General features: G+C 38.7%; 1 protein-coding gene across 1 annotated transcript; it reads right to left on the bottom strand.

Moving 5' to 3' along the window:
- Positions 1-269: 269 nt before the first annotated feature.
- LOC149278355 (rho guanine nucleotide exchange factor 16-like) lies at positions 270-23,552 on the bottom strand. The gene is made up of 14 exons (XM_089502089.1): positions 23,010-23,552; positions 22,199-22,250; positions 16,929-17,095; positions 12,800-12,856; positions 9,868-10,028; positions 5,688-5,840; positions 3,932-4,061; positions 3,515-3,589; positions 3,132-3,224; positions 2,484-2,635; positions 1,912-2,118; positions 1,233-1,306; positions 848-949; positions 270-409 (listed from the first exon to the last, which is right to left on the bottom strand). Exons 1-14 carry the CDS (start codon positions 23,550-23,552, stop codon positions 270-272), a joined length of 2,106 nt encoding a protein of 701 aa, XP_089358215.1.

The following is a 23,552-nucleotide window of genomic DNA, read 5'->3' as shown; positions in this document are numbered from 1 at the left end:
CGTGTTAACGAGATAAGAACATTAATTATCTGACTGAATGAGAAGCCAGGAAAATATTAGTTTTATAATAAAAACACCACCTTGTTTCAGAACCAACATTTTAAGAAAAAACTAAAATAAATCCTGTTTTGTTTAATTGACAATATACATTATATATATAAAAATATACATATCTATAGAATATCAGTGTTAGCGAGAGAATTTGGACGGAGCATGAAGGCCATTTGAATCATGACGTCGATTTTGTAGATCAAAACATTGCAGATTATCTACACGTCGGTCTCGATCCTCAGCCTCTCCATACGTTGGACGTTGCGCTGCACGGCTGTCTGGTTGGTGATTTCTTTAGCGTTTGACTGTGGAAACCAGCCTCTTTCCCCATCGCGCAGTCGCTCTCCCTGATACCACCCTGATGGAAAGAAAGAATGCCAGAATTAGAGTCAAATTACTTAAAATTAGATTAAAATTAAAAAAAAAAGCCTTTGAGTAGAAATTCATCATTTTTTTTTTTTTATTCTCTTAAATTCTTGTGAAATAAAAGTGGGGGGATACTTATTGTAATCACAAATTTCCTCTAATACGAGGTTTTATTGTTACTAGAACTTGCATGATTGCAAAAGGTGGTATTATCAGTTCTACTACGTATTGTATTAATAAAAGTAATAGTAATAGGAGATTATAACCCCATGTTTTTTTATACATATTACAGTATGTTTCTATGCGCTCTTTACGTTTACATACGTTAAATGCACCTACTCCCCGTATCATCTAGGAATTATGAGATGTGTTCCTGTATTTTTTGTATAGGTTTCAGGGCACCTCCACACTTATATTTTAGGTATATTACCATCTTCTTCTTGTAGAACCAACACCACATCGGCTTGTTGGAGAGATATTTCATCAGCTTGCTTGGCAAAGAACGCCTTTGTGATCTCCACCTGACGCAGACCTGAAATAGTAAGCAGAATTTAATGAGGAGAAGAACATACGATAGTAGAGCTTTTGATCTCGGTCTACTGTCTGCGCCACCACCATCTCAACCATGGTTCCTTTGTTGGATGCCAGGGTCAGAAATACAATTTCCTGGCATTCCCGGTTACTGCATTAATGGAGAAAATCCCCGGGAAAACTCTTTTGTATAAGAGCCACGGATCTCTGTATTCTCCTACACTAGAAACCAGGAAGAAAACCAAAAAGGACTCCATATTCTGTAACAAAGGTCTCTGTCTTACCTTCTCTCTTGGTTTTATCATCTTTAGCGGTTTCTTTTAGTTCCAGCGCAGTGATCCATCGCGCTCTGTCACTCCTCCAGAAAGAGAGAGAGAGAGAGAGATACATTCAAGTAACTCAACTAGTAATTGCTTTGTACCCCCAAGTCTTCTGTTACTGTGTACGACATTTTCTTATGGATAAAAGGAGCCGATGGCATTGTCATTGTGGAAAAATATATAATTTAAAAGAAAAAAAAACAAACTAAATTATAACTTGATCATATAGTTATAACTTATAGTTTATTATCGTCTGTCAGGTGAACATTCCGAATTAGCATTCACTCAGAACATGACAGCAATAAGGAAGCGGTTACACGTGCAATTTAGGAAATGTTACGACACTTAGGTCAACAAAGAACTTCACATTTACACTTTTTAGGATGGGATGTTTTTGCTAGTTCTTTCACTTCCATGGAATTTAAATAGACGACCTCCATATTCAGCCACCGATGGCACAGCCATCATGCAAACCCTGGTGGTTTCTTTGGGAAGTCATGGATTATTCCTATTTTTACTTGTATTGACATTTTTGGATTATTTCTTCAAAACAAAAATATGTCTCCTAATGTATTTATTATTCCTAAATCTCTCATTTATAAGAAAAACGAAGGTTTAGGGAAAATCTCCAAGACGTACTTACAAGGTGTCAGCACCCAGTACAATCTGCTCCTGTTTCCCTTCGCTGTTCTTCTTCATAGTCACATAGAACAAATAAGGCCCAGATGGACTTCTATTGCCCAGGGTTCCAGTTTTTACAGGAGGAGATATCTGGGGGTCTCCATTGTCAAACTTGTCCACAGCAAACTGATCTTTCTTGACGTAGTCCGTGACTAGATAGCTGTCTTCACTGTAAATGACAGACAACAAGCATAAATAATAATAATTTACTAATTTTTAATAAGGGGGAGGGCAGTCTTTACAACAAACAATGGAGGTAGGAAGAAGATTGAATTTTGAGATGAGAGAGAAGATGTGCCTTCGGAGACCTCTGTCCTCTTGTGGTAACTTATTTTAAGTAAATAAAATACTGGAAGATGTTGACACCTTCCTCAGCTCTTTTTGATATCTCAATGCAGGCGTTAAACTGATCCCCTGGATGAAGAAACTTCACGACCGCCAACGATAGGTGTAATAAAAATATACGACGGTGGGATTGCGAGTTTTCTGAAGGCACGTATCCTTTATTTTTTCATTTTCTGCAATCTTACTTACCTTTTCTTTTTGGTAATAATTAGGACATCGTTGAACAGAAAGAGGTAGCAGTAAGCCTTCCCAAAGCCTTTCCGGAATAATCCAGATTCTTCCATGAGGATGAGTTCGCCTCTCTTGACCAGCCAGCGGGAAGCAGAAATCAGTGGGAACGGCTATGTAATAAAAACCAGAGTTCGTGTATTACTATTACTATTAAGTCTCAGATAAAATATTGGGGAATTATATCACCCGGATGAAGCTTTCACCAATAATATCTTTGAATGATATATCTGAACATAATTGATAATGATGTCATGGCCATGTTTATTAGAAACCAAAATGAACTCAACATCCTGAGAAAAATCCGAACATAATATAAATTTTACATAAGCGAGGATATGGGTTTGATTTTTCACCCAACAAGATAAATGAAAGCACCTTTACCTATCTCTACGACTTCCGTGCTAGATTTACCCCAAAACACACAGTACACCCGATACCACCCAAGACTGTCTAATTTAAGAAGAGACCCAAGCTGGACCAAACCATATGTTGCATCACGTATATACAGTGTGTATATTAGACCTTCGGGAGATGTTCATAATTACTTATTCATAATGCTGCATATATAAAATGTTACGGATTTATCGAGCCCGTTTATGTTCCTACCTTGATCTTGCCAAACTCTAACTGGGTTTGTAGAGTATACATTTGTTCGGTTCTTTCCATCTTTCTTGCCCCGTCATTGCACTGTTTAACCAGCTGTTAACACCAAGAGATTAATTTGGTAACTTTAGAATTTATTAGAATAATCATAACCTATTAAAAAAATATCACCTATGGAATGTTTGCTACCAAACAGCCTTCCCCAGAATGCCGGTGATCAGATTTAGTTTATACCAGATTAACAATTTATAACAAATAAATAAAAACTGTTGAATGTAACTGTGTTTCCAAATAATAAAAAATAAGCATTCATTAAATATATTTAAAAAAAACCCCAAAAACTTAAAAATGGACAAAAAACATTTTATGATATAGATATTACTAACCTTACTGATGGCTTTTAACGCACGTGTATTTGCTTCATATTCTGGAGAGTCTACCATTGTTTTCTGACAAATAGTCTGGAAAAGAGGAAACAAAACACTTAAGTGTTAATTAAAACAAAATTTAATTAAAAGTTACGCAAGTACATTACTTCTAAAATTTGCAGTAAATGTTACTATTGTTACTTACTGGAAAAAATAACTAAACCGCAAAAATAATAGCTTTGCCCTGACGGCAGCCCCTTTGTGGGCTGAAATATACATTGGCTCTGGCGTTCATAGATGATTACCTTACGTCCTGTAACCAGACGAGAGCCGTTTCACTATGTAATGTTAACCCTTTATAATCTTATCTCACCAACAACACCGTATACAGGGGATGTTATCAGGATATTACACCTGCGTGACACAGATACTTACATCCATGAGCAGCGGCAGACGGGTAACCCTTTGCATCGGTAGAATAAGAAATGAAATCATGGGTAATCCCCCGCACTCCGGCAGAATTTCAATCTGCTTTAAAGCGTCCTTAAAGGCTACATTTGAGGCTCTGGAATGAAATAAAGTATATTTTAAGGAACTATTACAAAACTATTTATGGGTAAATTAAGCATGTTTCGATAGAGGATGGATGAGATTATAGATAGGATATATCCATCCATATCCCCCCAGTATTTACTTGCCCCTTCTCTATGAGTAATAAATAAAAGGAATATTTGCTAAGTATGCTTTAAATAATGAAAGGGCAGTACAATTTTACTTTTAATATTAATATTAACCCTTCCAAAAACACTTAATTCGTGGTTCAGCATTTATTTCTCCGGTATACAATCTCTACCAAAAAAGTCACTGACTAATAGTGGTTTTTGAAATAAAAAAATATAGTTACCAACGTTACCCATAAGATGGCAGAGATGAGCAATCCATATAGTATAGACAGGTTGAAATTCAGGACATGGGCACATATTAAAACCCATCACCCTCAGCCAAACCTTGGCTACAACTATGGCTCCATAATCGAGGTGAATCTTTTCACTAGCCCTACTCCCTTTACTAAGTACTAGGCAATTAAAATACCCATCAAATTGCAGTTATATTATTATTTCAACAATTAATTTGTTAATTATACAGGATATCTCACCCCAATAATTCTCCTTGGTACAGAAGATGTTAGACACCTCCACACAAAAAGGGGTTAAAAGTGCGTAACAATATTACATCAAACACAGGACTTTAGGCAAAGTGGAATCCACATGAATCTATGAAGGATTAATCACTGACACAATATAAGGATAATGCAGATTCCCTACCTAGTAATTGCCCCCTTAGTTACTAAATCAATCAACTACCCACATTTAATGGATCACTAGAATCACTAGACAAAGTTGGAAGCAGACCATCGTCTAAAATGTCTAGTATGCTGAAGGGGCGTAAAGACATTTTGGACAATGCCGAGCTTCTAACTTTGTAAGTTTGGGGGGAGACCCTTTTCTATTCCAGCGTGACTTCATCCCAGCGCACAAAGCAAGCTCCATAGACATGGTTGGAAGAGTTTGGGGTGCAAGAAGTTGACCGACCACACGGAGCTCTGACCTCAACCGTATCGAACACCTTTGGGATGAACCGGAATGGAGATTGCGAGCCGGGCATCTCATCCAACATCAGTGCCGGACCTCACAAAAACGCTCTACTGGATGAATGGGCAAAAATTCCCACAGAAACACTCCAAAATCTTGCGGAAAGCCTTTCCAGAAGAGTGGAAGCAGTTATAGCTTCATATCAGCTTTATATTAATGTCTATGTATTTTGAATGTGATGTCATCAAAGTCCCTGTTGGTGTAATGGTCAGGTGTCCCAATACTTTTGTCCATATAGTGTATGTATGTAAATATATATACACACACACACACACACAATATTTTCGTTTAACCGCCAAACAAAAAAGATAAGATACTCATAAGCGTTCATCTTATAGTTCCCATAATACATTGCAAAATCAATTTAATAATTTAAAAGGCAATTTAATAATTTAGTCATTTATAATTGCCAGTTAAAACAGCTATTCAGCGATAACTGTTAAACCTTATTTTGCCAGAGGACACAAATCAGCGTAGCTGTAGGAGATATGACGGTTTTGTCCCTTTGTCCTCCTAAAAACTGGTTTATTCCAACTTACAGCAGTCTTTGGAGGGTCCTTTGCTGATATACTTCATTGGAGCAATAAATCACATAGGGCTGAAAGCGGTTCAGGGCGTGATACTCTACAATGTCACTTATGTCGTGGATGAACGCGTTGTCTTTGTGTCTTTTCTCCAAGTCATCAAAAAATCTGCAAAAAAATAAAGGCGGCGAATAAACGCCGGGTTAATGAAATTTGGTTTTTTTGTGTGAAATATCAGACTATTGAGACTCAAAAAGCACAAGGCAGTGGGTGACGGCATAGAACGAAAACCTCAGCTGTAAATAAAAACAGTCGCAAAATTGTACAGATCCCACCCTTTGGCCTGGATTTTGAAAGAGAATAGAAACCCTTTTAGAATAAAGAATGAAGTTTCTATGTGTGTATGTGTGTGTGTGTGTGTGTGTGTACACGGTGTGTGTGTGTGCAAGCTGAGACGCATCGGGAAATACGAGGTCCTCGAAGTTAAATCTATAGACAGGTAATTATACACCCGGACAATTTATTTTCTTTCATTGCTGGAAACCTGACCCTTCGAGTAGGAACATGTTTAAAGCATTCGATCTGAGCTTTTTTTTCCTCTTCTAAAAAAATCTCCAAGAAAAATAAAAATCACAGATTTTCAAAGTTTCCTGCACCTGGTGCTCATTTCACGTAATTGATAAATTATTGTATTAACCATGTGCCGGACTACAAGACAAGGTGGAATCTGGTGTAAAATCATAACGTATCCGATATAATGGGACAGGAGCTTCCCTTTGAAAAAGGAAGTGGGTTCCTGGAAGACATCAGATCGCTTCATGAATATGCATGTAGGAAGCACAGATCTGAGCACCACTTATACATGACACAGCTCATGAGATGAGATGAGTAGCAGGCAGCCATGTATCCCAACCTAGGGCGGCTAGGCCCAGGCTTATGGCAGCAGGACACCCCCCATTCCCTGGACACAATGGGCCTGTTACCATGGAGACATTTGGTCTCCCCAACTGGCCTATCTACGCTATGCAGCCTCCATAGAGTTCATAGAAAGTATAGTACAAAAGTAAATACAGCAGCGGTAGCCGGCGAGGGCAGGTGGGGGGTAACATTTATGGCATAAGTCATATACATACGGCATGATACGGCAAATTTCCGTTTTTTAATACCAAAATATTGGGTGCTCATAGCTTAATATATTTATATGATGAAAACAATTAGTCTCATTAGCAAAAGCACATTTTTATATTAAAAACATATCAGAATTTTAAAAGGAAATTTTATACAAACACAAAACAGTTTTGTGAAAGATTAAATCCTTATGGGCCAAATTGAATCCCTCAAAAAGACTGAACCCCGTTACATTGATTCATTTATCTACCTGTAACAGTTGGCTTTACTATATATTTTCATATATAATAATAATAAACCTATATAAATACATTATATTCCAATCGAGATCATAGCGGTTCAAGCACAATGAGGTTGTACACGGAGAAGGTGCCAAGGGCCTTGCTCCCCAGAGCTTACAGTCTAAAGGGAATTCTCTACTGCAGGACCCAATTATACTTATAAACTTTGGGGTTATGTATGAGGAGCAATTCTTTCGCAAAACAGTAAAAGTGATGCAGTCGCCATGGAAACCAATGTAGTGTCCCTATTGACGCTTCAATTGTTTTTACCACTTTGCCCCAAAACCATGCCTCCAGGGGTACATGCAGAGGCGACGTGCGGCATTTTGGTCACAGGCCAATCAAGAATAGTCCGTGTTTCTTATTCTTGAAGAAACAATCTTCCGCGAGTTTCATGGAGACATCTTGTATCGGATTCACGTCCCTGGTGAGTTTATATTTAAGGAAGTAGTTACATTCGCTTCTGAAACATATTTTCCAATCTCTTGACCTCTATAGGAGACGGGGGAATAGGATGTCGGCAGTGATTTTCAGCCGGCGGCTCCCAGCTAGGAATGTTGCAATAAGTCAGTAAAATAAGACAGAATGTGATTAGAAACAGCCCAGCAGTCCGGGCAGGGAGGCTGGATGGACAACAATCCCAAATGGCAGGCTTTTTTTTGTGAAAATCATCCAGATTTCCAGAAGGAATTTTAACAAACAGGACAGTTCATGAAACACGATGACCTACGTTAGGCATCTGGATATGTTTATGATCATGCTAACAGCATCCGGTTCCTTGAAATAAACACACAGCAGTTGTGTTTTAGCTGGCGTTAGATCTTTCTACTTCACCAGGAGACAAAATGATCAAATCATTTTAGTTATGGGACTCTTTCTTTATACTGAAGCCCAATTAGTATTAGCATTTTCAGACATTAAGCTTAACTATTTTCTCTTCTTCAAAGATGTGCATTTGTGTTTTCATTCCATACGAAAACCCCAAACTCTTCCAGATATAAATTCTTCACCTATGTAATGGACGGTTTCATTCATAATTTTTCAGGGAATATTTAATTGTCATATGATACAAAAGCAGGCTCTGATAGGCTGTTGTCGAACAAACCTTAAACTCTTGTCATAAGTTTACTCGATTAACCCTTCAGAGCAAAGAATAAACGGATATCTGCTTAATATATTAGAGAGTAATGATTGTTTAGTCTAAGTGGAACAGCACCTTTGACTAAGAAATCAACATTTACTATCAGAGCCTAAAAACAGATCTTGCGGTTAAGTACAGAAAGGCTGGAAGGGGGCAAGATTTACACCCTGACTGGATCTTTATGTGCTTTTACTTTGAGATTTCCATGTCCCCTTTGATGAACGTGCGTTGGGCAAGACCAGGAAGAGTGCTCTGAGCATGTTAGGTGCTATATGAATTTATGGTTACTTCATCATCAGATGGCTGTGCTTCCAGGCTGAATGTTTCCAGCCCTCCCTTCTATTACTCGCCGTTCTCCTGACCCCTGCTATGTTCAATATTTAAAAAGAAAAAAACAGTTTTTAATACAAAATAAACAAAGCTTTTAAAATCAGATAACTTGCAACCAAGCCGGCCGTCTCATGGTGGAAGTGAGCCGGGGTTTATATAGTTCCCTGCTTAATTGATTGGCATGAGATGACACGGTCTCATTTTTCCGTGCTGTGACAGTCTTGCTTTCAGTTATCTCATTTTCCTGGAAATTAAAATTCATTCTCTATAGATTCTAGAATGGCTGGAATTATACAACAGATTAACAACAGATTAACTGATTAAATACCTAAAACGATGCACATTCAAAGACATGTTAGTCATAAATTTCCTTTGCATGTGCACAAAGGGTTTTATCCTTGGAATTCTATAATTACATTGGGGAGTTGGGAAAGTCGCTGTAAGAGAATGTACCCCTTTCATAGACCTAAAATGTCAAAGCTTCTAAAAAAAACTAATATGAAGACTTCTGCATTTTGCACATTCTTTTCCAGCTCGGGCTCTGAAGATATCCGTTTATCAGTCTAATACGATCATTGTGTGATGTTTCTTCCATTGGCTTCTTTCCTCAGCTGTGACCCGATTATGGTGAGGACATTAAAGAACGGAGATACTTCCTCTCCGAAGCCCGATACTGCCGACAGATAAATGTTTCCTGTATAGCGATCTTCCATATAGACGCCTCCTGGGGACTGACATTCATGTAGTGGATCAAAACTGGTCACCATGACTATGAATCACCAGGATTGTCTAGCTACCTCGAGACAGAGTTTAGCGCTACGTAAACTCCTACTCTAAATATTCACCATAGAGACTACCAAGAATGTGTTGTGTTAAGGATATTTACTTGATTCAACATACAATATCAGTTCATTGTCGAAGTTGATACCTTCTATGAAAGTTTTTGGACCACAGATGTCCCTTCACTGATGGAGGACCTGAAAGCTTATGTCACCAAGAAGAGTGGTCAACATTGACTAAAGACTCCATATTTTCTACATTAAACTATACAGTATACAGAAAGGTCTATGTTGACCCTATAAAATAGATCAAGTTATGCGCCAAGATGTAATCATTCATTCCACAACTCACTGTTCAGTGAATTGCCCCCTGGAACTAAAGCAAGCTTATTAGGTGACTGAGTTTTGGCAATCAAGTCATTGCTGATCATATGTATTAGGAACAACGTTGTCCACCCTAAAACATGTATAAAACACATGAGGTCCTGGGTTGCAGTATCTAAAGCATCTGCTTTTAGATTGAAATGAATTGTTACCGTTTGCTGACTTCCAGTATGTCTGTAATGTTGGAGAAGAGGTGATGGTGATCAGTGCCGGTTATGGTTGCCCTCAATTCCTCTGATTTCTTAAAAAGCCGGACAAGGATATCCACGCTGTGTTGATAGGAGTATTCAGAGGTAATTATTTCAAATATCGCCTGTAGAACAGTAAAAACAATGTTAGCATTAAATGTAGCGCTGTATACAGTGATGTAACTTTAAAAGAAAAACGTGATTTTAGTTTGTTCCAATAAACTCCCTTTATCTGTAGATCTCTGGAGGCAGCCATTGTTGTCAGGTCATGTGATTTTTGGGTGAAATTCCCTGCACAAACCCCACACTGAGATGATGCTTTATGGCGATGCCAATAAACTACTGCTTCTCCAATGATATCCTTTTATTGGTTAGAGTGCCAGGTTGGGTAATTTAAGACTGAGCCATTCTTTTGGTTTGCTACAGGTAATATAATGAGTCAGAGTGTTTGTCTGGTACACCAAAGTACCGTAATATATATATATATATATATATATATATATATATATATATATATATATATATATATATATATTCAGGTTTTACAGTGACAAAAGATGTGTATGACAAGCCTTGACTCTTAAAAGCAGATGAAGCTAAAACAAGCTTTTCAACATTTATTCTGTTTTTATTCTTGACTTTTATCCTGGTGAAGATTTAGGCGAGGCTGGGCGATGCCGATGTACAGACATTTTCTGTTGGAGTTTCAGTTTCAAATATGGAATTTTACAGAATTTACATTAGTCAAAGTTTGTTCTTAACCCCTTAACGTCCATTGCCAGGTCAGGCACGTCATGCAAAACGGTCACTTAACGACCTATGACGTGCCTGACACGTCATCAGACTTAAACAAGCTTAGAAAGTGATCAATGATCACTTTCTAAGCTTAAACGGTGTTGCTGTAATGCCTCGATGTCGAGGCATTCAGCAACACCGAGATCGGCATGATGGGCCATGTCTGGCCCCTCCCCGGGGCGTCAACAGCCGCCATACATTGTATGGCGGCGGACGCCCGTTTTAAAAGCGTTTAGGAGGCGATCAACGATCACCTCCTAAACTTCAATGGTGTCGCTGGAATGCCTCGATCAGGAGGCATCCAGCGACACCAAACACTTACCTCTTGATGGACTGTGACCGCTCCGGAGAGCGGTCACAGCCGCAGCTGCACGCAGTCTTCACCATCCGCAAGATGGCGGCGGCCCGGGAAAAAAAATAATAAAGTTGAAAAAGTTCGCTAGACGGTCTCCTGACCTTCTAGAGAACTCTAGCTCCACTTGCTGGTTGAATACAGGTACTGCATTCAACCATACAAGTCAATGGAGGCCAGCTTTCTAATCACTATGTGATTAGTAAAATATTTTAAAAAAAAATAAAAAAAATAAAAAAGAAAAAAGCTTAAAAAAAACATGGTAACATTTAAAAATTATTATGCTTTAGAGGAACTATCCAGTTCCAGCAAAATGTAAAAAAAAAGTCCAAAAGGAGTAAAATAAATAAAATTAAAAAATAAAGTTTATTATTATGAGCAAGTGCTAAAATTAGCGCTGTATCTTCCCAAAAATCCTGACGTGGAAAAATTTAAATAAAAGCATTTCAAATACCCAAGGGGTGTCTAATTTAAAAAAATGAATGGTTTGATGGGGTAAATTGGAGTGGCCGGGCTCAAAGATAGGGCATAGGCACAGACTGACCGAAATGGGGGGGAAAAAAAAGCGCACTTCCAAAATGTGGCATTTTAACCTCAAACACCAGACAAACCCATACATGTGGGGTATGACTGAACTCGGGAGATGTTCCTGAACACATATTAGGGTGTTGTTTGATAGTGACGTATACCTGGAGCTATAAATTTATACCCAAAATACAATTTGTGTGAAAAAAAAATAAAAAAAAAATACTACCACAAAGTGTGGCAAAGGCTGGTGGTAGAATCTGATGCATGGAAAGGGTTAAATACTACCATTTTAAGTACCTTGGGGTGTCTAGTTTTCAAAAATATATGGTTTTATGAGGTAAATTGTAGTGGCCAGGCTCAAAGATAGGGCATAGGCACAGACTAACCAAAATAGGGGAAAAAAAGCGCACTTCCCAAATGTGGCCTTTTAACCCCAAACAGCAGTCAAACCCATGCATGGGTGGTATCACTGTACTCGAGAGATGTTATTGAACACATATTAGGGTGTTGTTTGATAGTGACGTATACCTGGAGCTATAAATGTATACCCAAAGTACAATTTGTGTAAAAAAAAAAATACCAAAAAAATACTAACACAAAGTGTGGCAAAGGCTGGTGGTAGAATCTCATGCATGGAAAGGGTTAAAATACTAGCATTTGAAATACCTTGGGGTGTCTAGTGTTCAAAAATATATGATTTGATGGGGTAAATTGCATTGGCCGGCTTCAAAGATACCCGAAATGGCACATGGGGGGAAGAATTACCAGATTTGGAAAAAATGGTTTTGAAATAGCAAAACGCTACCTGTACTTAATGCTCCATAACGTGCAGAAAAAAGCAAAACAACATAAAAACATTGGGTATTTCTAAACTCAGGACAAATAGTAGAATATATTTAGTAGGGTTTTTCATTAGCTTTTTTGGATGAGTAAAAGATTTTTTGGGTAAAAGTCAGAAAATGTGGGTTTTTTTTACATTTTTCATCATATTTTATTACTTTTTTTATGGGAAATTAGATAATATGATTAAAACAATGGTATCTGAAGAAAGCCCTTCTTGTCCTGAAAAAAACAACATATAATTTGTGTGGGTTCACTAAATGAGTGAAGAGAAAATTACATCTAAACACGAACACCGCAAAAGTATTAAAACAGCCTCGGTCCCAATGGTACAAAAGGTAAAACACAGCCTGGTCCTTAAGGGGTTAAACATCCTTCTACCTCTTGTCGTTTGCGTTCCTCTGGTGAAATTCTATCCAGAATTCCGGTTTCTTGTACCTATGGGAGTATAAAAAAAATGATATAATAAAGACAAACAAAATATCAATATTTGAAAAAAAAAAAAACTGACTGAATTGCAAAAAAGAATAAAGTTATGCATTTTGGAATTCATATCAACATTTCTCTGGAGACAAGCAACTTTTGAACGCTGTATATATTTGGATTTCTATAGTATTTTAATATATTACCTATAGGCCTCAAGAAGTAATTCAAATAACCGTGTGCTCAGCAGATGTGTTTTTAGTGTTAAGATGCAATTAAATGTCGCACGGGTTGGGTCTTCGAAAACAATGTTGGAATATTGGGAGATTCGAGAGGAAGGTAAATTCATATTTTAATTTGAAGCATAAAAAGAATGAGCGGTATAAAAACGTTTTCTGATGATTTCAGTCGAAAGATGGCGTCTGAGCAGCCATACTATGACCAATTGGCAAAAGTGTTTCTTAACATTAAAAATGAGTCTTTAGATTTTTTTTCTATGGACCAATACGGCTACATCCATTTTCTTTTTGGCCACAAACAAAACAGTGAAACTCAGTGAATCAACATGCGGAGGACAGAGAATATTCACAGATGTCAGATTCTTCTAGCATCTCCTATAAAGACAGAGGTGCGTACAAACGACTACAAACGATGGGCTCGCTGGATGAGGTAACTTAATAACACAATAATAAAGTACTAAATAAGAACACCCTTTCTATAGATAATATCACGGATAATAACCACAAAAATTAGTCACGTCAATTCATGCTTATTGTGTACTTTGTCACTCCCTCCGCTATACAAAGTGTCTCCCATCATTACATTATGATCAAATATATTACTATAAATGCGTTTAACAGATGATGGCTATTATGTGTCAACTACATTCCAAGGGCAGTCTTTAAAAGCAGGGCATAAAAGGGGCAGCTGACTCGGGACCTTCGCACAGCGCCCTCTGTTCCGCTTTCCTCCCCTGATCTCTGGAAGCCATATCTCGTAAATGAAAGTGCCCCTCTTTGGGCATTTACAATGTTGGGAGATATGCTTTATATGCTTCAGATTCACTTTGCTGAAGATAAAAGTTGGCGAGTTGCTTACGTTCTCCCTGTTTGGATTTAGCTCAATGAAAGCAGTTGTATTGTGAGTTCTCCCACATCATATAATTCCTGTTTTCGTCCAGCACACCAATAACACAATTCCAATCAGACCATCGACTCCCTTTTGCAGAAAACCGCGCTTCCCACCAGCAAACATTTTCTGAATAACTCCTACATAAAAGCATCCTCCGCTGGACTGACACAATATTACAAGGTCACTCAACGACATTAAACTAAATACCACGAGTATTTTACAATGTATAGAAACCCATATGCACAAAAACTTTGAGAACACCTCTGTGAAACAAGTTGCTTTCCTAAAAAAATACTATTTCTTGTTTTTGCTCCTGTAATAAAACTTGCAAAAAAATAACAAAAAAAGTTAAAAAGCTGCCCACCCATCATCATCGTCTTAGCGGAAGACACAAGAAATGTAAATGCAAATGCAAATTTGGTATTAAAAAAATCTTTTAAAATTGCCATGTGATGGATTAGATATGTTTTTACTCACTGTTGGATCATATCAAAGTTTTAACCCATTCAATGCCAGTAGGTTGAGTAGAATACAAAAAATGAAAAAGAAAATAAAATAGGGAATCAATCTACAGATAAAGTACATTTACAGCGCTATGGAATTTGATGGCGCTATATCTTGGGGAAAAGGGTAAAAAAAAATAAAAAATGAAACACGTGTTCTGGGTGTGTTAAAACACTGCTTTAAATATTGCGACAATCATACAACTGATCGCTTGGCTTTGACGCTTTAACCCCTTGATGACAATTGCCGGTCCGGGCACGTCACGGAAATTCAAGTCGATAATGACAAATGACGTGCAAGGACCGGCACGTCTTTAAACGGGTGCAGAAAGCGATCTATTTTCGCTTTCTGCACCGAAATGGCGTTGCTGTAATGCCTCGACCTCGAGGCATTCAGCAACGCCATTATCGGCACAAAGGGGCCATCTCTGGTCCCTCCCCGGGGCATCAACATCCGCCATACTTTGTATGGCGGCGGACGCCCGTTTTAAAAGCGTTTAGGAGGCGATCAACGATCGCCTCCTAAACTTAAATGGTGTCGCTGGAATGCCTCGATCAGGAGGCATCCAGCGACACCAAACACTTACCTGGGGATGGACAGCTGCTGGTGATCTTCGCCATCAGCAAGATGGCGGCGGCCCGGGAAAAAAACCCAATAAAGTCTAAAAAGTTCGCTAGACGGTCTCCAGACCCTCTAGAGAACTCTGGCTCCACTTGCAGGTTGAATATAGGTACTGCATTCAACCATGCAAGTCAATGGAGCTCAGCTTTCTAAACACAGTGTGATTAGAAAAAAAAATTTAAAAATAAAATAAAATTAATAATAATTAGAAAAAAAATAGTAAAAAACCAGTAAAATGTAAAAATAATTTCATACTGATGTCACTATCAGGGGAACCTTCAAGTTGAAAAAAAATGTAAAAAAAATAAAAAAAAGGCAAAAAAAATAAAATATATATATAAAAAATATATTTTTGTGAGCAAGTCCTAAAATTAGCATATTAGCTTAAAACAATTCTCGCATGGAAAGAGTTAAAATACTGGCATATTAAATGCCCATGGGGTGTCTACTTTTAAAAAATGTATAATTTGATGGGGTAAATTGAATTGGCCAGGTTCAACAAGGTCCCAATTAACACGGGGGAAAGGATGGCCACACATCTAATTTCCAATTAGAAAATTGCACACGTACCAAATGTGGCCTTTTAGTTCCCCCCAAAAATGACAAACTCATGCATGTGGGGTATCACTGTACTCAGGAGATGTTGCTGAACACATATTGGGGTGTCGTGTGACAGCGGCATATATAAATTCATACATAAAGTAGGTGTGTGTGGGAAAAATACACACACAAAAATACTACTGCAAACTTTGAAAAAATGCTGGTGGTAAAATGTGTGCATGCAAAGAGTTAAAATACCAGCATTTAAAATACCCTGGGGTGTCTAGTTTTCAAAAATATATAGCTTTATTGGGCACACTGAAATGGCCCGGCTCAAAGATGTACCAAATAGGGCATGGGCAGTGGATCCCCAAATGCCAAAGTTCAACATTAAAAAATGTGCATGCCCCAAATGTGGCCCTTTTGCCCCCAAACAGCCAGGCAAAATCATTCATGTGAGGTATCGCTGTACTCAGGAGATGTTGCTAAACACATATTGGGGTGCTTTATGATAGTGACATATACCAGAACCTGTTTATTCATACCTAAAGTAAAATGTGTGTGAAAAAACAAATGCAAAAAAATTGCTACCATAAAGTTTGACAAAGGCTGATGGTAGAATAAGTGCTTGGAAAGGGTTAAAATACCAGCATTTGGAATACCCTGGGCTGTCTAGTTTTCAAAAATATACGATTTGATGGGGTAAATTGCATTGGCCGGCTTCAAAGATACCCGAAATGGCACATGGAGGGAAGAATTACCAGATTTGGAAAAAATGGCTTTGAAATAGCAAAACGCTACCTGTACTTATTGCTCCATAACGTGCAGAAAAAAAGCAAAAAAAACATAAAAAACATTGGGTATTTCTAAACTCAGGACAAATAGTAGAATCTATTTAGCAAGTTTTTTTATTACCTTTTATAGATTTTTCACCATATTTTATACTTTTTTTTAATAGTAAATAATATGATACAATCAAAACAATGTCATCTAAAGAAAGCCCTTCTTGTCCTGAAAAAAACAATATCTAATGTGTGTGGGTTCAGTAAACGGGAAAGAAGAAAATTACAGTTAAACACGAGCAGCGCAGAAATGTTAAAACGGCCATTGTCACGAAGGGTACAAAAAGTAAAATCAGCCTTTGTCACGAAGGGGTTAAAAAGCAAATATGCAAAACAAACAAACAGAACAAGTAAATAAAAACAACACACACCATAAAAACAGAAAAGGACATTTCCTGCTACTAGAAAACACCTAAAATTAGTTTCATTATTTGTCCAAAGCCACGAACCTCAGGAAGCTGGCTCCAGATAAGTTGGGCAGGACGATAGTTCTTAACCACGATGGCGTCGTCAGGTTCTGGTACTTGGACTGCGTTATCGTCGAGCAGATCGTCGTCAGACTCCTGGTTGTTGGAGTTGAGACCTCGCTCTCTGTAATCTTGGTACAGCCTAGGATCTGAAGAGAACATACGGTTTAGGAAGACAAGGAGGCCTTCAGAAATATCCTTCAAGTTTCCCAAGGTTTCTTCACCAGCTTTGTCAAAGAGAGAGAGCAAAGGGACATTTAGACTCTCTCTCCTCATCCAAGCCGAGCCTGAAAGAGACAGTCTACGGAAAACCCCAGAGATCACGCTCTCCCCAGCTGTACCAGGATCCATTTTTAGTTACAACTCATTCTTGCAAGGCTACTGTTGTCCAGTTTCGGCTCATGAAGGAATGTCACAGCAAGGCGTTGAATGTAACACGTCAGGCTCAGAGGGTAGGCCTCGGCTGTAGTGCAGTTCATCGTCGCCCTCCATAAGACAATGCTAGAGCTTAAATTAAACATGCCGAGCCTTAACGTGCAACTGAAAACTGGACCCTACTGCGTAGAGACCATAAAGAGTTGATGCCGGGCCCAAAATAAGATGACCATGAAGGCTTTTTGGCTTTAGAGAGTCTCCAATTTCTAAACAGGCAGAAAGAGTCGTTAGGTCGGCCCATGCAAATATCATCAAAATGTTACTATGGCAGAGGGACTGTTCTTCTTAAAGAGAGACATCAGAGCTATGTGAACAGCAAGATCTGTTTGCGAAGTAGTTGAGCAAGTCATCGTATTGTTACATGTCACGCAGCGTTTTGCGACATGACAATTACTGCGGAACACTCCCAGCCCAAGGTCAAAATATGAACACATACCCATTTACATCTTAAAACCGTACAACGTGATTAGAGACTAGACTCCCATGGCATTCAGACCAAACTTATGGCTTAGATATGATATTTTTTTTTTTGGGAGTTTTATAGCATCAGAACTAAAGGGATTGTGCAATTTGATGAATACCTCACTTAAAAAACACACTTTACAACCCCGGCAGCTTGTAACGCGACTCATGTGAAGAATTAGTCATCGTGGATCCGGGTATATGTTAACACGAAAATGTCTGTAGCGGCACACATATACACAAAGTATTTAAGTGTACAGTTCAAACACCATGTACACACACCAAAAAATTATACATTTAGCCCTGGATGCAGATTCAAATATCTATATTTATATTATAGAATAAATTGTATTTTGTATTTTTTAGAGCACAATGAGTGGTAAACATAAATAAAAATAAATACTACAGTTTCTCACAATCCATGGATAGTGCAGCTGCCCTGAACCACCAAGAGCAACTTTAAATATGTTAAAAAAAATAAAAAACTTAATTTCAAGGAATTCACTATTTATATATATATATATATATATATATATATATATATATATATATATATATATATATACACACACACACATACATACACTTATATAACAGTAAAATATTACATTGTAGGATTAACCTTTCAGACCAGCTTGGCTTAATGACGTTAATTAGGGGAAAGGCATGCTAGTTTTTTTTATTCACTGAGAGGGCGGTAGATAGATGGAACAGCCGCTCTGCTGAGGTGATAGAGGTTAATATAGCAAGGAAATGTAAGTGTGTGCCAGATAGGGATAAGGCTATGCTGAATCTAAGGTGAGGCAAGGGACTGATAGACAGCAGAAAAAACAACGGCAGACTAGATGGACAAAGTGGTTCTTATCCTCCGTCAAATGTTTCTATTAATAGGGTTCTTTCGTATTATAGAAGCTGAAGATAAAGTTATAATCCCACCACATAGTTACTGACCCCTTTAAAATCCACAGTACGACCAAAACACTATCTCCACCTTCAACCAGTTATTTCGGTGCTTTATGTTCCACCGTCACGCAGCGATTTTCTGGAGCAATAACCATAAAACAAAGGATCCAGGAGGAAAATGATTGTCTATCAGCCTCCAGGAGAGAGGAATTGCACAATTAGCTAAACAAGCTGAATAGTCTATGCTAAAGATTAAAATATATCAGGAGATATCAAAAGATAAGGAACACAGTAAGTATTCCGTATGAAGCAGAAATTACTCCTATTTTATACAGTCTGCATGTTACTGGATACATTTAGGAGCAAATTCTGTTCCAACTGCATAATCTGCTTGAAGAAGAGACCTAGTCGTGAAAGCTTGCAATCCATTAGGCTTCAGTCCCCCCCAAAAAGGTATTATCTTTACTAAATCTTTCTACGGCTTACACGGTACAGTCTAAACCCATACTATGGGGCAATTCCAGAAACATTAAACTTCAATCTCTGCTAAGTTTTAGAAATCGAGGAGCTACTGTGCAGATATTGGTCAGAGGAAAAAAAAAAAAAGGTACATACCCCTACACGGGGCAGGATGAATGTACGTGCTGGGCGAGGGTATCAACAGGACTTCGTTTATCATAGCGCAAACATTTTAGGTTCCATGGCCGCTTGACTTGTCAGATTCATAAGCCTTGTTCTTAACACGAATCTCCGAAGTGGCCACCGTAATATTTACAAGAAGAAACGTCTTCCAAGCTTTTCAATATGTGGATGGATTTTAAAGAGACAGACATGGCAGCTATTTTCTGGAGGACGTTTTTATTGCATCCAGAAAAACTTTTTGCCCAACCCGGGTAAATACGTGATCACGGATGTGCTTTAAGGAAACCGGATAGCAATGTAATTGCAGCGGACACCACGCCTTGTCCAGCACTAATCCAGAAGCTCCACTTCTGAACGATTACACAGAACACGATATGCTTTCACTAGATTGTGAGCCGGGCTCTCTCCGCCTAATGTATCGGTTTGTCTTAGTCTGTCAATTCTCGTCTTGTCATACCCCTTGAATATACGTATTGTAAGAAGTGCTGTGGAAATTGTTGGCGCAATATAAATAAAAGACAACAACAACAACAACAACAGAGCCTTTGAGATACTGACTCTTCCATTCAAAACACAGGATGGCTGCCTTAAAACCTTTGAGTTCTCTGGACCCAACAGGGTTTTGTCCATGATTTTATAAGCATTAAGGCCAGCTACGACGTTTGGAAACATTATCAGAACAATGATATGTAATAAGTGAGAGAGCCTTAGACATACCAAGACTTGGGTACAGGTTGGAAATACATTGGTAATACAGAACACTACAGTCCCAAGTTATTTGTTGCATAGCTTGCACTGTTAGTCTTTTGGGTGCCTGGAGAAATGAACAAGCTAATCAAAGGGTTAATCAAAGTCAGGGGTCTTTTGTGACAGTGGCACCGATCCATCGGGTATATATTGGTCGTCATCCTATTGCTTTAGTGGGACAAAGTAAGAATCATATTGTTTTGAGAGGTCACATTCTCGATTCATTTTTTATTTTTAATTAAAAATTTATAAATGTATCAATTTCTATAGGTTTACTGGTCACCCATTTCCTTCCAGCCAAACACCATTATTCTAATAGCTTCCTTGCTGGTCTGACTCTGATGAGTTGGAGGAAGGACAGTCAATTCCTCAAACAGGTGGATCGCACATGACCATTTACTAAAATGTTGAGATATTTTGACATATTACGGATCTCCGCTTACACAACATAACCTTTGTACACAACTCATCCTTTTCCCCAATAACAGAGGACCATCTGTCCTCAGACCCTAATTTCCCAGGTGTTTACAGCAAGCCTCGCAACAAGCCATGCACGAGCATCTATCAAATCGGAGACGTGTCCCAACGAGGAGCAACAACGCTTCATCTGAGCCACTAATATCACCCTAGGGAAAAGACTACAAAAACTAAGACGTTAATGTGAAACACTGCGTGCGGCAGCTTCAGAAATCAAATCTGCTACAGCGAGGATTCCATTCGGAAAAAACAAAAACGAAACAAACAGGTTTTATTTAACATGTAGAGGTTAAAAAAAAACCCAACAAAAAAAACCAAAAAACTGTGCTGGCCATAATCAACGAGAATAGCTTGAGGCAGCAACCAGGCAGAGTTATTAAAAGTGCTATAAACATCCAAAATTATATATTTTAAAGCAATCTAAATGAATAGCGTTTACAGATCAAAATAATCTATTAGAAACCCTCATTGGGGGGGCTAAACCTGTTAATATACTGTTCTCTGCAGGTTTCCGCCCCATTAAGTTACCCATCATCTATTCACTGGTTTTGTCGGTCTTTTTAAGGAAGATGTGATGAGATGGAAGAGAGCAGCAAGTCAATTAGGAGTAGTCGCATCACACTGAGATACAGATGTCAACGCCAGTCATATTACCATTCTAGAAGCTCCCATCATCATCATCCTGCTACAGATACTTTTCCTGATATTAGGTAGACTCTGTTCTGTTCCATAAGCTCTACGGTTCCTGTGCCAGTACCCTGCTCTATAAAATGTAGCTAAATTGGAATAATGAGTCCTTTGAAGTCCCCTTAGCATGAACATCATGAATAAAGTACCCAATTAAATGTTAACCTGCAGCGCTTGCTGTTCGTATGTTTGAACGTTATAGCGTACAATCAAGTCTAATAGATTTGTTTAAACAAAAACAGGCTAAGAAAACAAATCGAACAAATTAAACACGCAGAACGATTTTACATGGCCTCCAGGTGACCCGAGAACTTGTGTTTGAATTAGAGCGCACATTCAAGCACAGGCTTGCTGAAACGAGACGGCTCGTGCTACGAGAGGATGAGATTGCCATCAGCAGAGTAATCCAAGGGAGAGCAGGGATTGGAGGGGGTGGAAAAACTTGGCGTGTTTTGTGACTTTAACACCATAGCCCATCATCCTCAACTAAGACGGCATTGGAGTAGACGAACAAGGTGACATGAAGACGTCTTATCCTACTCTATCAATGGTCGTAACTTTAACCTCTTAAGTGCCAGACAGGTAGGCAGGTTCCCAACAAAAAAAGATCAGTGATTTTAATAGTCTGTCTAGCAATGCCACAAAATCCCACACTGTGCGGCAGAGATGTCTGTGCGCCACAAAACCACAATCACTCCTAATTCTCGTCCAGAATTTTTTTTATTAGCGATCATTAAAACAAGGGTATAAAGTTAATTATATACTGCAGTAATTCACAGGGCATCAATCATACTTTTAATGGAATTATGCAGGTCTAGCATATTTAACAAATACGTCCCCCATAAAATGATTGGGCATTTACAACATGTTAATACATTAGTCAGTATTTATATACATACCATCTTTAAAGGAGCCTGCTTGTCTCTGCCTTGTTTTTCTTCCAAAAGTTTTCTGTAACGTAATAAAACAGATACAAAGAAGTACAGCTCATCAATTGCAAACTCTCAATAATAGGGTTTGGTGATTGGCAAATTAAAACAATTTGATTTAAATACCGGTATTAAGATATATATATATTTTTTTAAGAAAACATTTTATTACAACCTCCTTAGGTTGGTAAATAAACCTTCCAAGACTCGGCAGTCTACCTTAATTCTCAACCAGCACCAGACAATGCTCTCCTTATGACACAAACCGGGACGTTGTTTTTTCACGGGAGGAACTAACTAGAAAGCAGATCAGCGGGTACGACCTGTACTTGTGTATACGGCCTGGGGAAAGCAGGGGGAATCTGGTCTCCCTGATCTGCCAATGCCCTCTCTCATTGTCTCTCACAGCCCCCTATCCATTTCTGGACTCCTGCAGGCTTTTGGGGCCACCATGACCCCTTTCTGGTGGCCCGGTGGTTCCATTGTGAGTATGTGCTGGGTCAAGGGGGTCCTGTCTTTAGGTTTTTTTTACTGGGCCCCAAGATATGTGGCCCTGTACACCTAGCACAACCACAGCGAAGAGAACATGTGCGTGTTGGGACCTGCACCCCCAGTGTGCATGTAAACTGTTTACAGAGTGTTTTTAGCCGCCTTGTAACAAAACTAACGTTATGAAAAGTACTTTCGCCCACCATACTCTATTTCTTACAGGGATGATGATGGCCAGATTTTGCCTCAAGGTTCTTTCATTGTTAATCGTGTCTTAGAAACCAGAACATACCTTGGATCTACCAGGACTCCGAGGAGGAGGAGCGGATGGATCTTCTAACACTGGCTTTAGGGTGGACATAGTCCTTTGAGGCTCATCTTCTTCAGATCTAAATCCTTTCATTGCAGCCCTGTAAGATTGGTTTCTTAAATTTCTTTTTAAGCTTCCACCATAATCAAGGTCATCATCTGGACACATATCTGGCGCAGACATCCTTTTTGGATCATTGCGGGCCGCTTCTTTATTGAACGGTGTTGCCGCAAAACTGTGGTGTCTAGGGACCTTGGTCTTTGTGGCTATAGCCAAGTTCTTTGGAATCACTTGTTGGGTTCCAAGCTTCAGTGCGGCTAAGCTCTCCGTGCTGAGTATAACCCTGTGAGCCTCTACGGGTGATGGCGAGGGCGAACGCTCTGGCACGTAGGAAGCATTATCTATAGCTTCCAAAGTTCTCCGTTGTAAGGAATTTGAACTCGCTCTCATTTCCGAAGTTTTTGTCTTCTCAAACAGCAGATACGATTTCTCACCTACTCCAGGGTCCGAATATCTGTTCGACAT

Source organism: Sceloporus occidentalis, unplaced genomic scaffold (assembly GCF_023333645.1).
Source record: "Sceloporus occidentalis isolate IW3139 unplaced genomic scaffold, rSceOcc1.0.p SCAF_193, whole genome shotgun sequence".
NCBI lineage: Eukaryota > Metazoa > Chordata > Lepidosauria > Squamata > Phrynosomatidae > Sceloporus > Sceloporus occidentalis.
Note: the sequence above shows the minus strand (reverse complement) of the source record. Positions and strands in the feature narration are given on the sequence as shown.

Excerpts from the sequence above, each read along its gene's own strand:
- LOC149278355 (XM_089502089.1), bottom strand. The coding sequence starts at position 23,552 with ATGTCGAACAGATATTCGGACCCTGGAGTAGGTGAGAAATCGTATCTG. Across the intron at positions 17,096-22,198 it reads AGCAGGCTCCTTTAAAGATG|ATCCTAGGCTGTACCAAGAT; the intron begins GTATGTATATAA and ends TGTTCTCTTCAG. Across the intron at positions 1,307-1,911 it reads GTACTGGGTGCTGACACCTT|GAGTGACAGAGCGCGATGGA; the intron begins GTAAGTACGTCT and ends CTCTTTCTGGAG.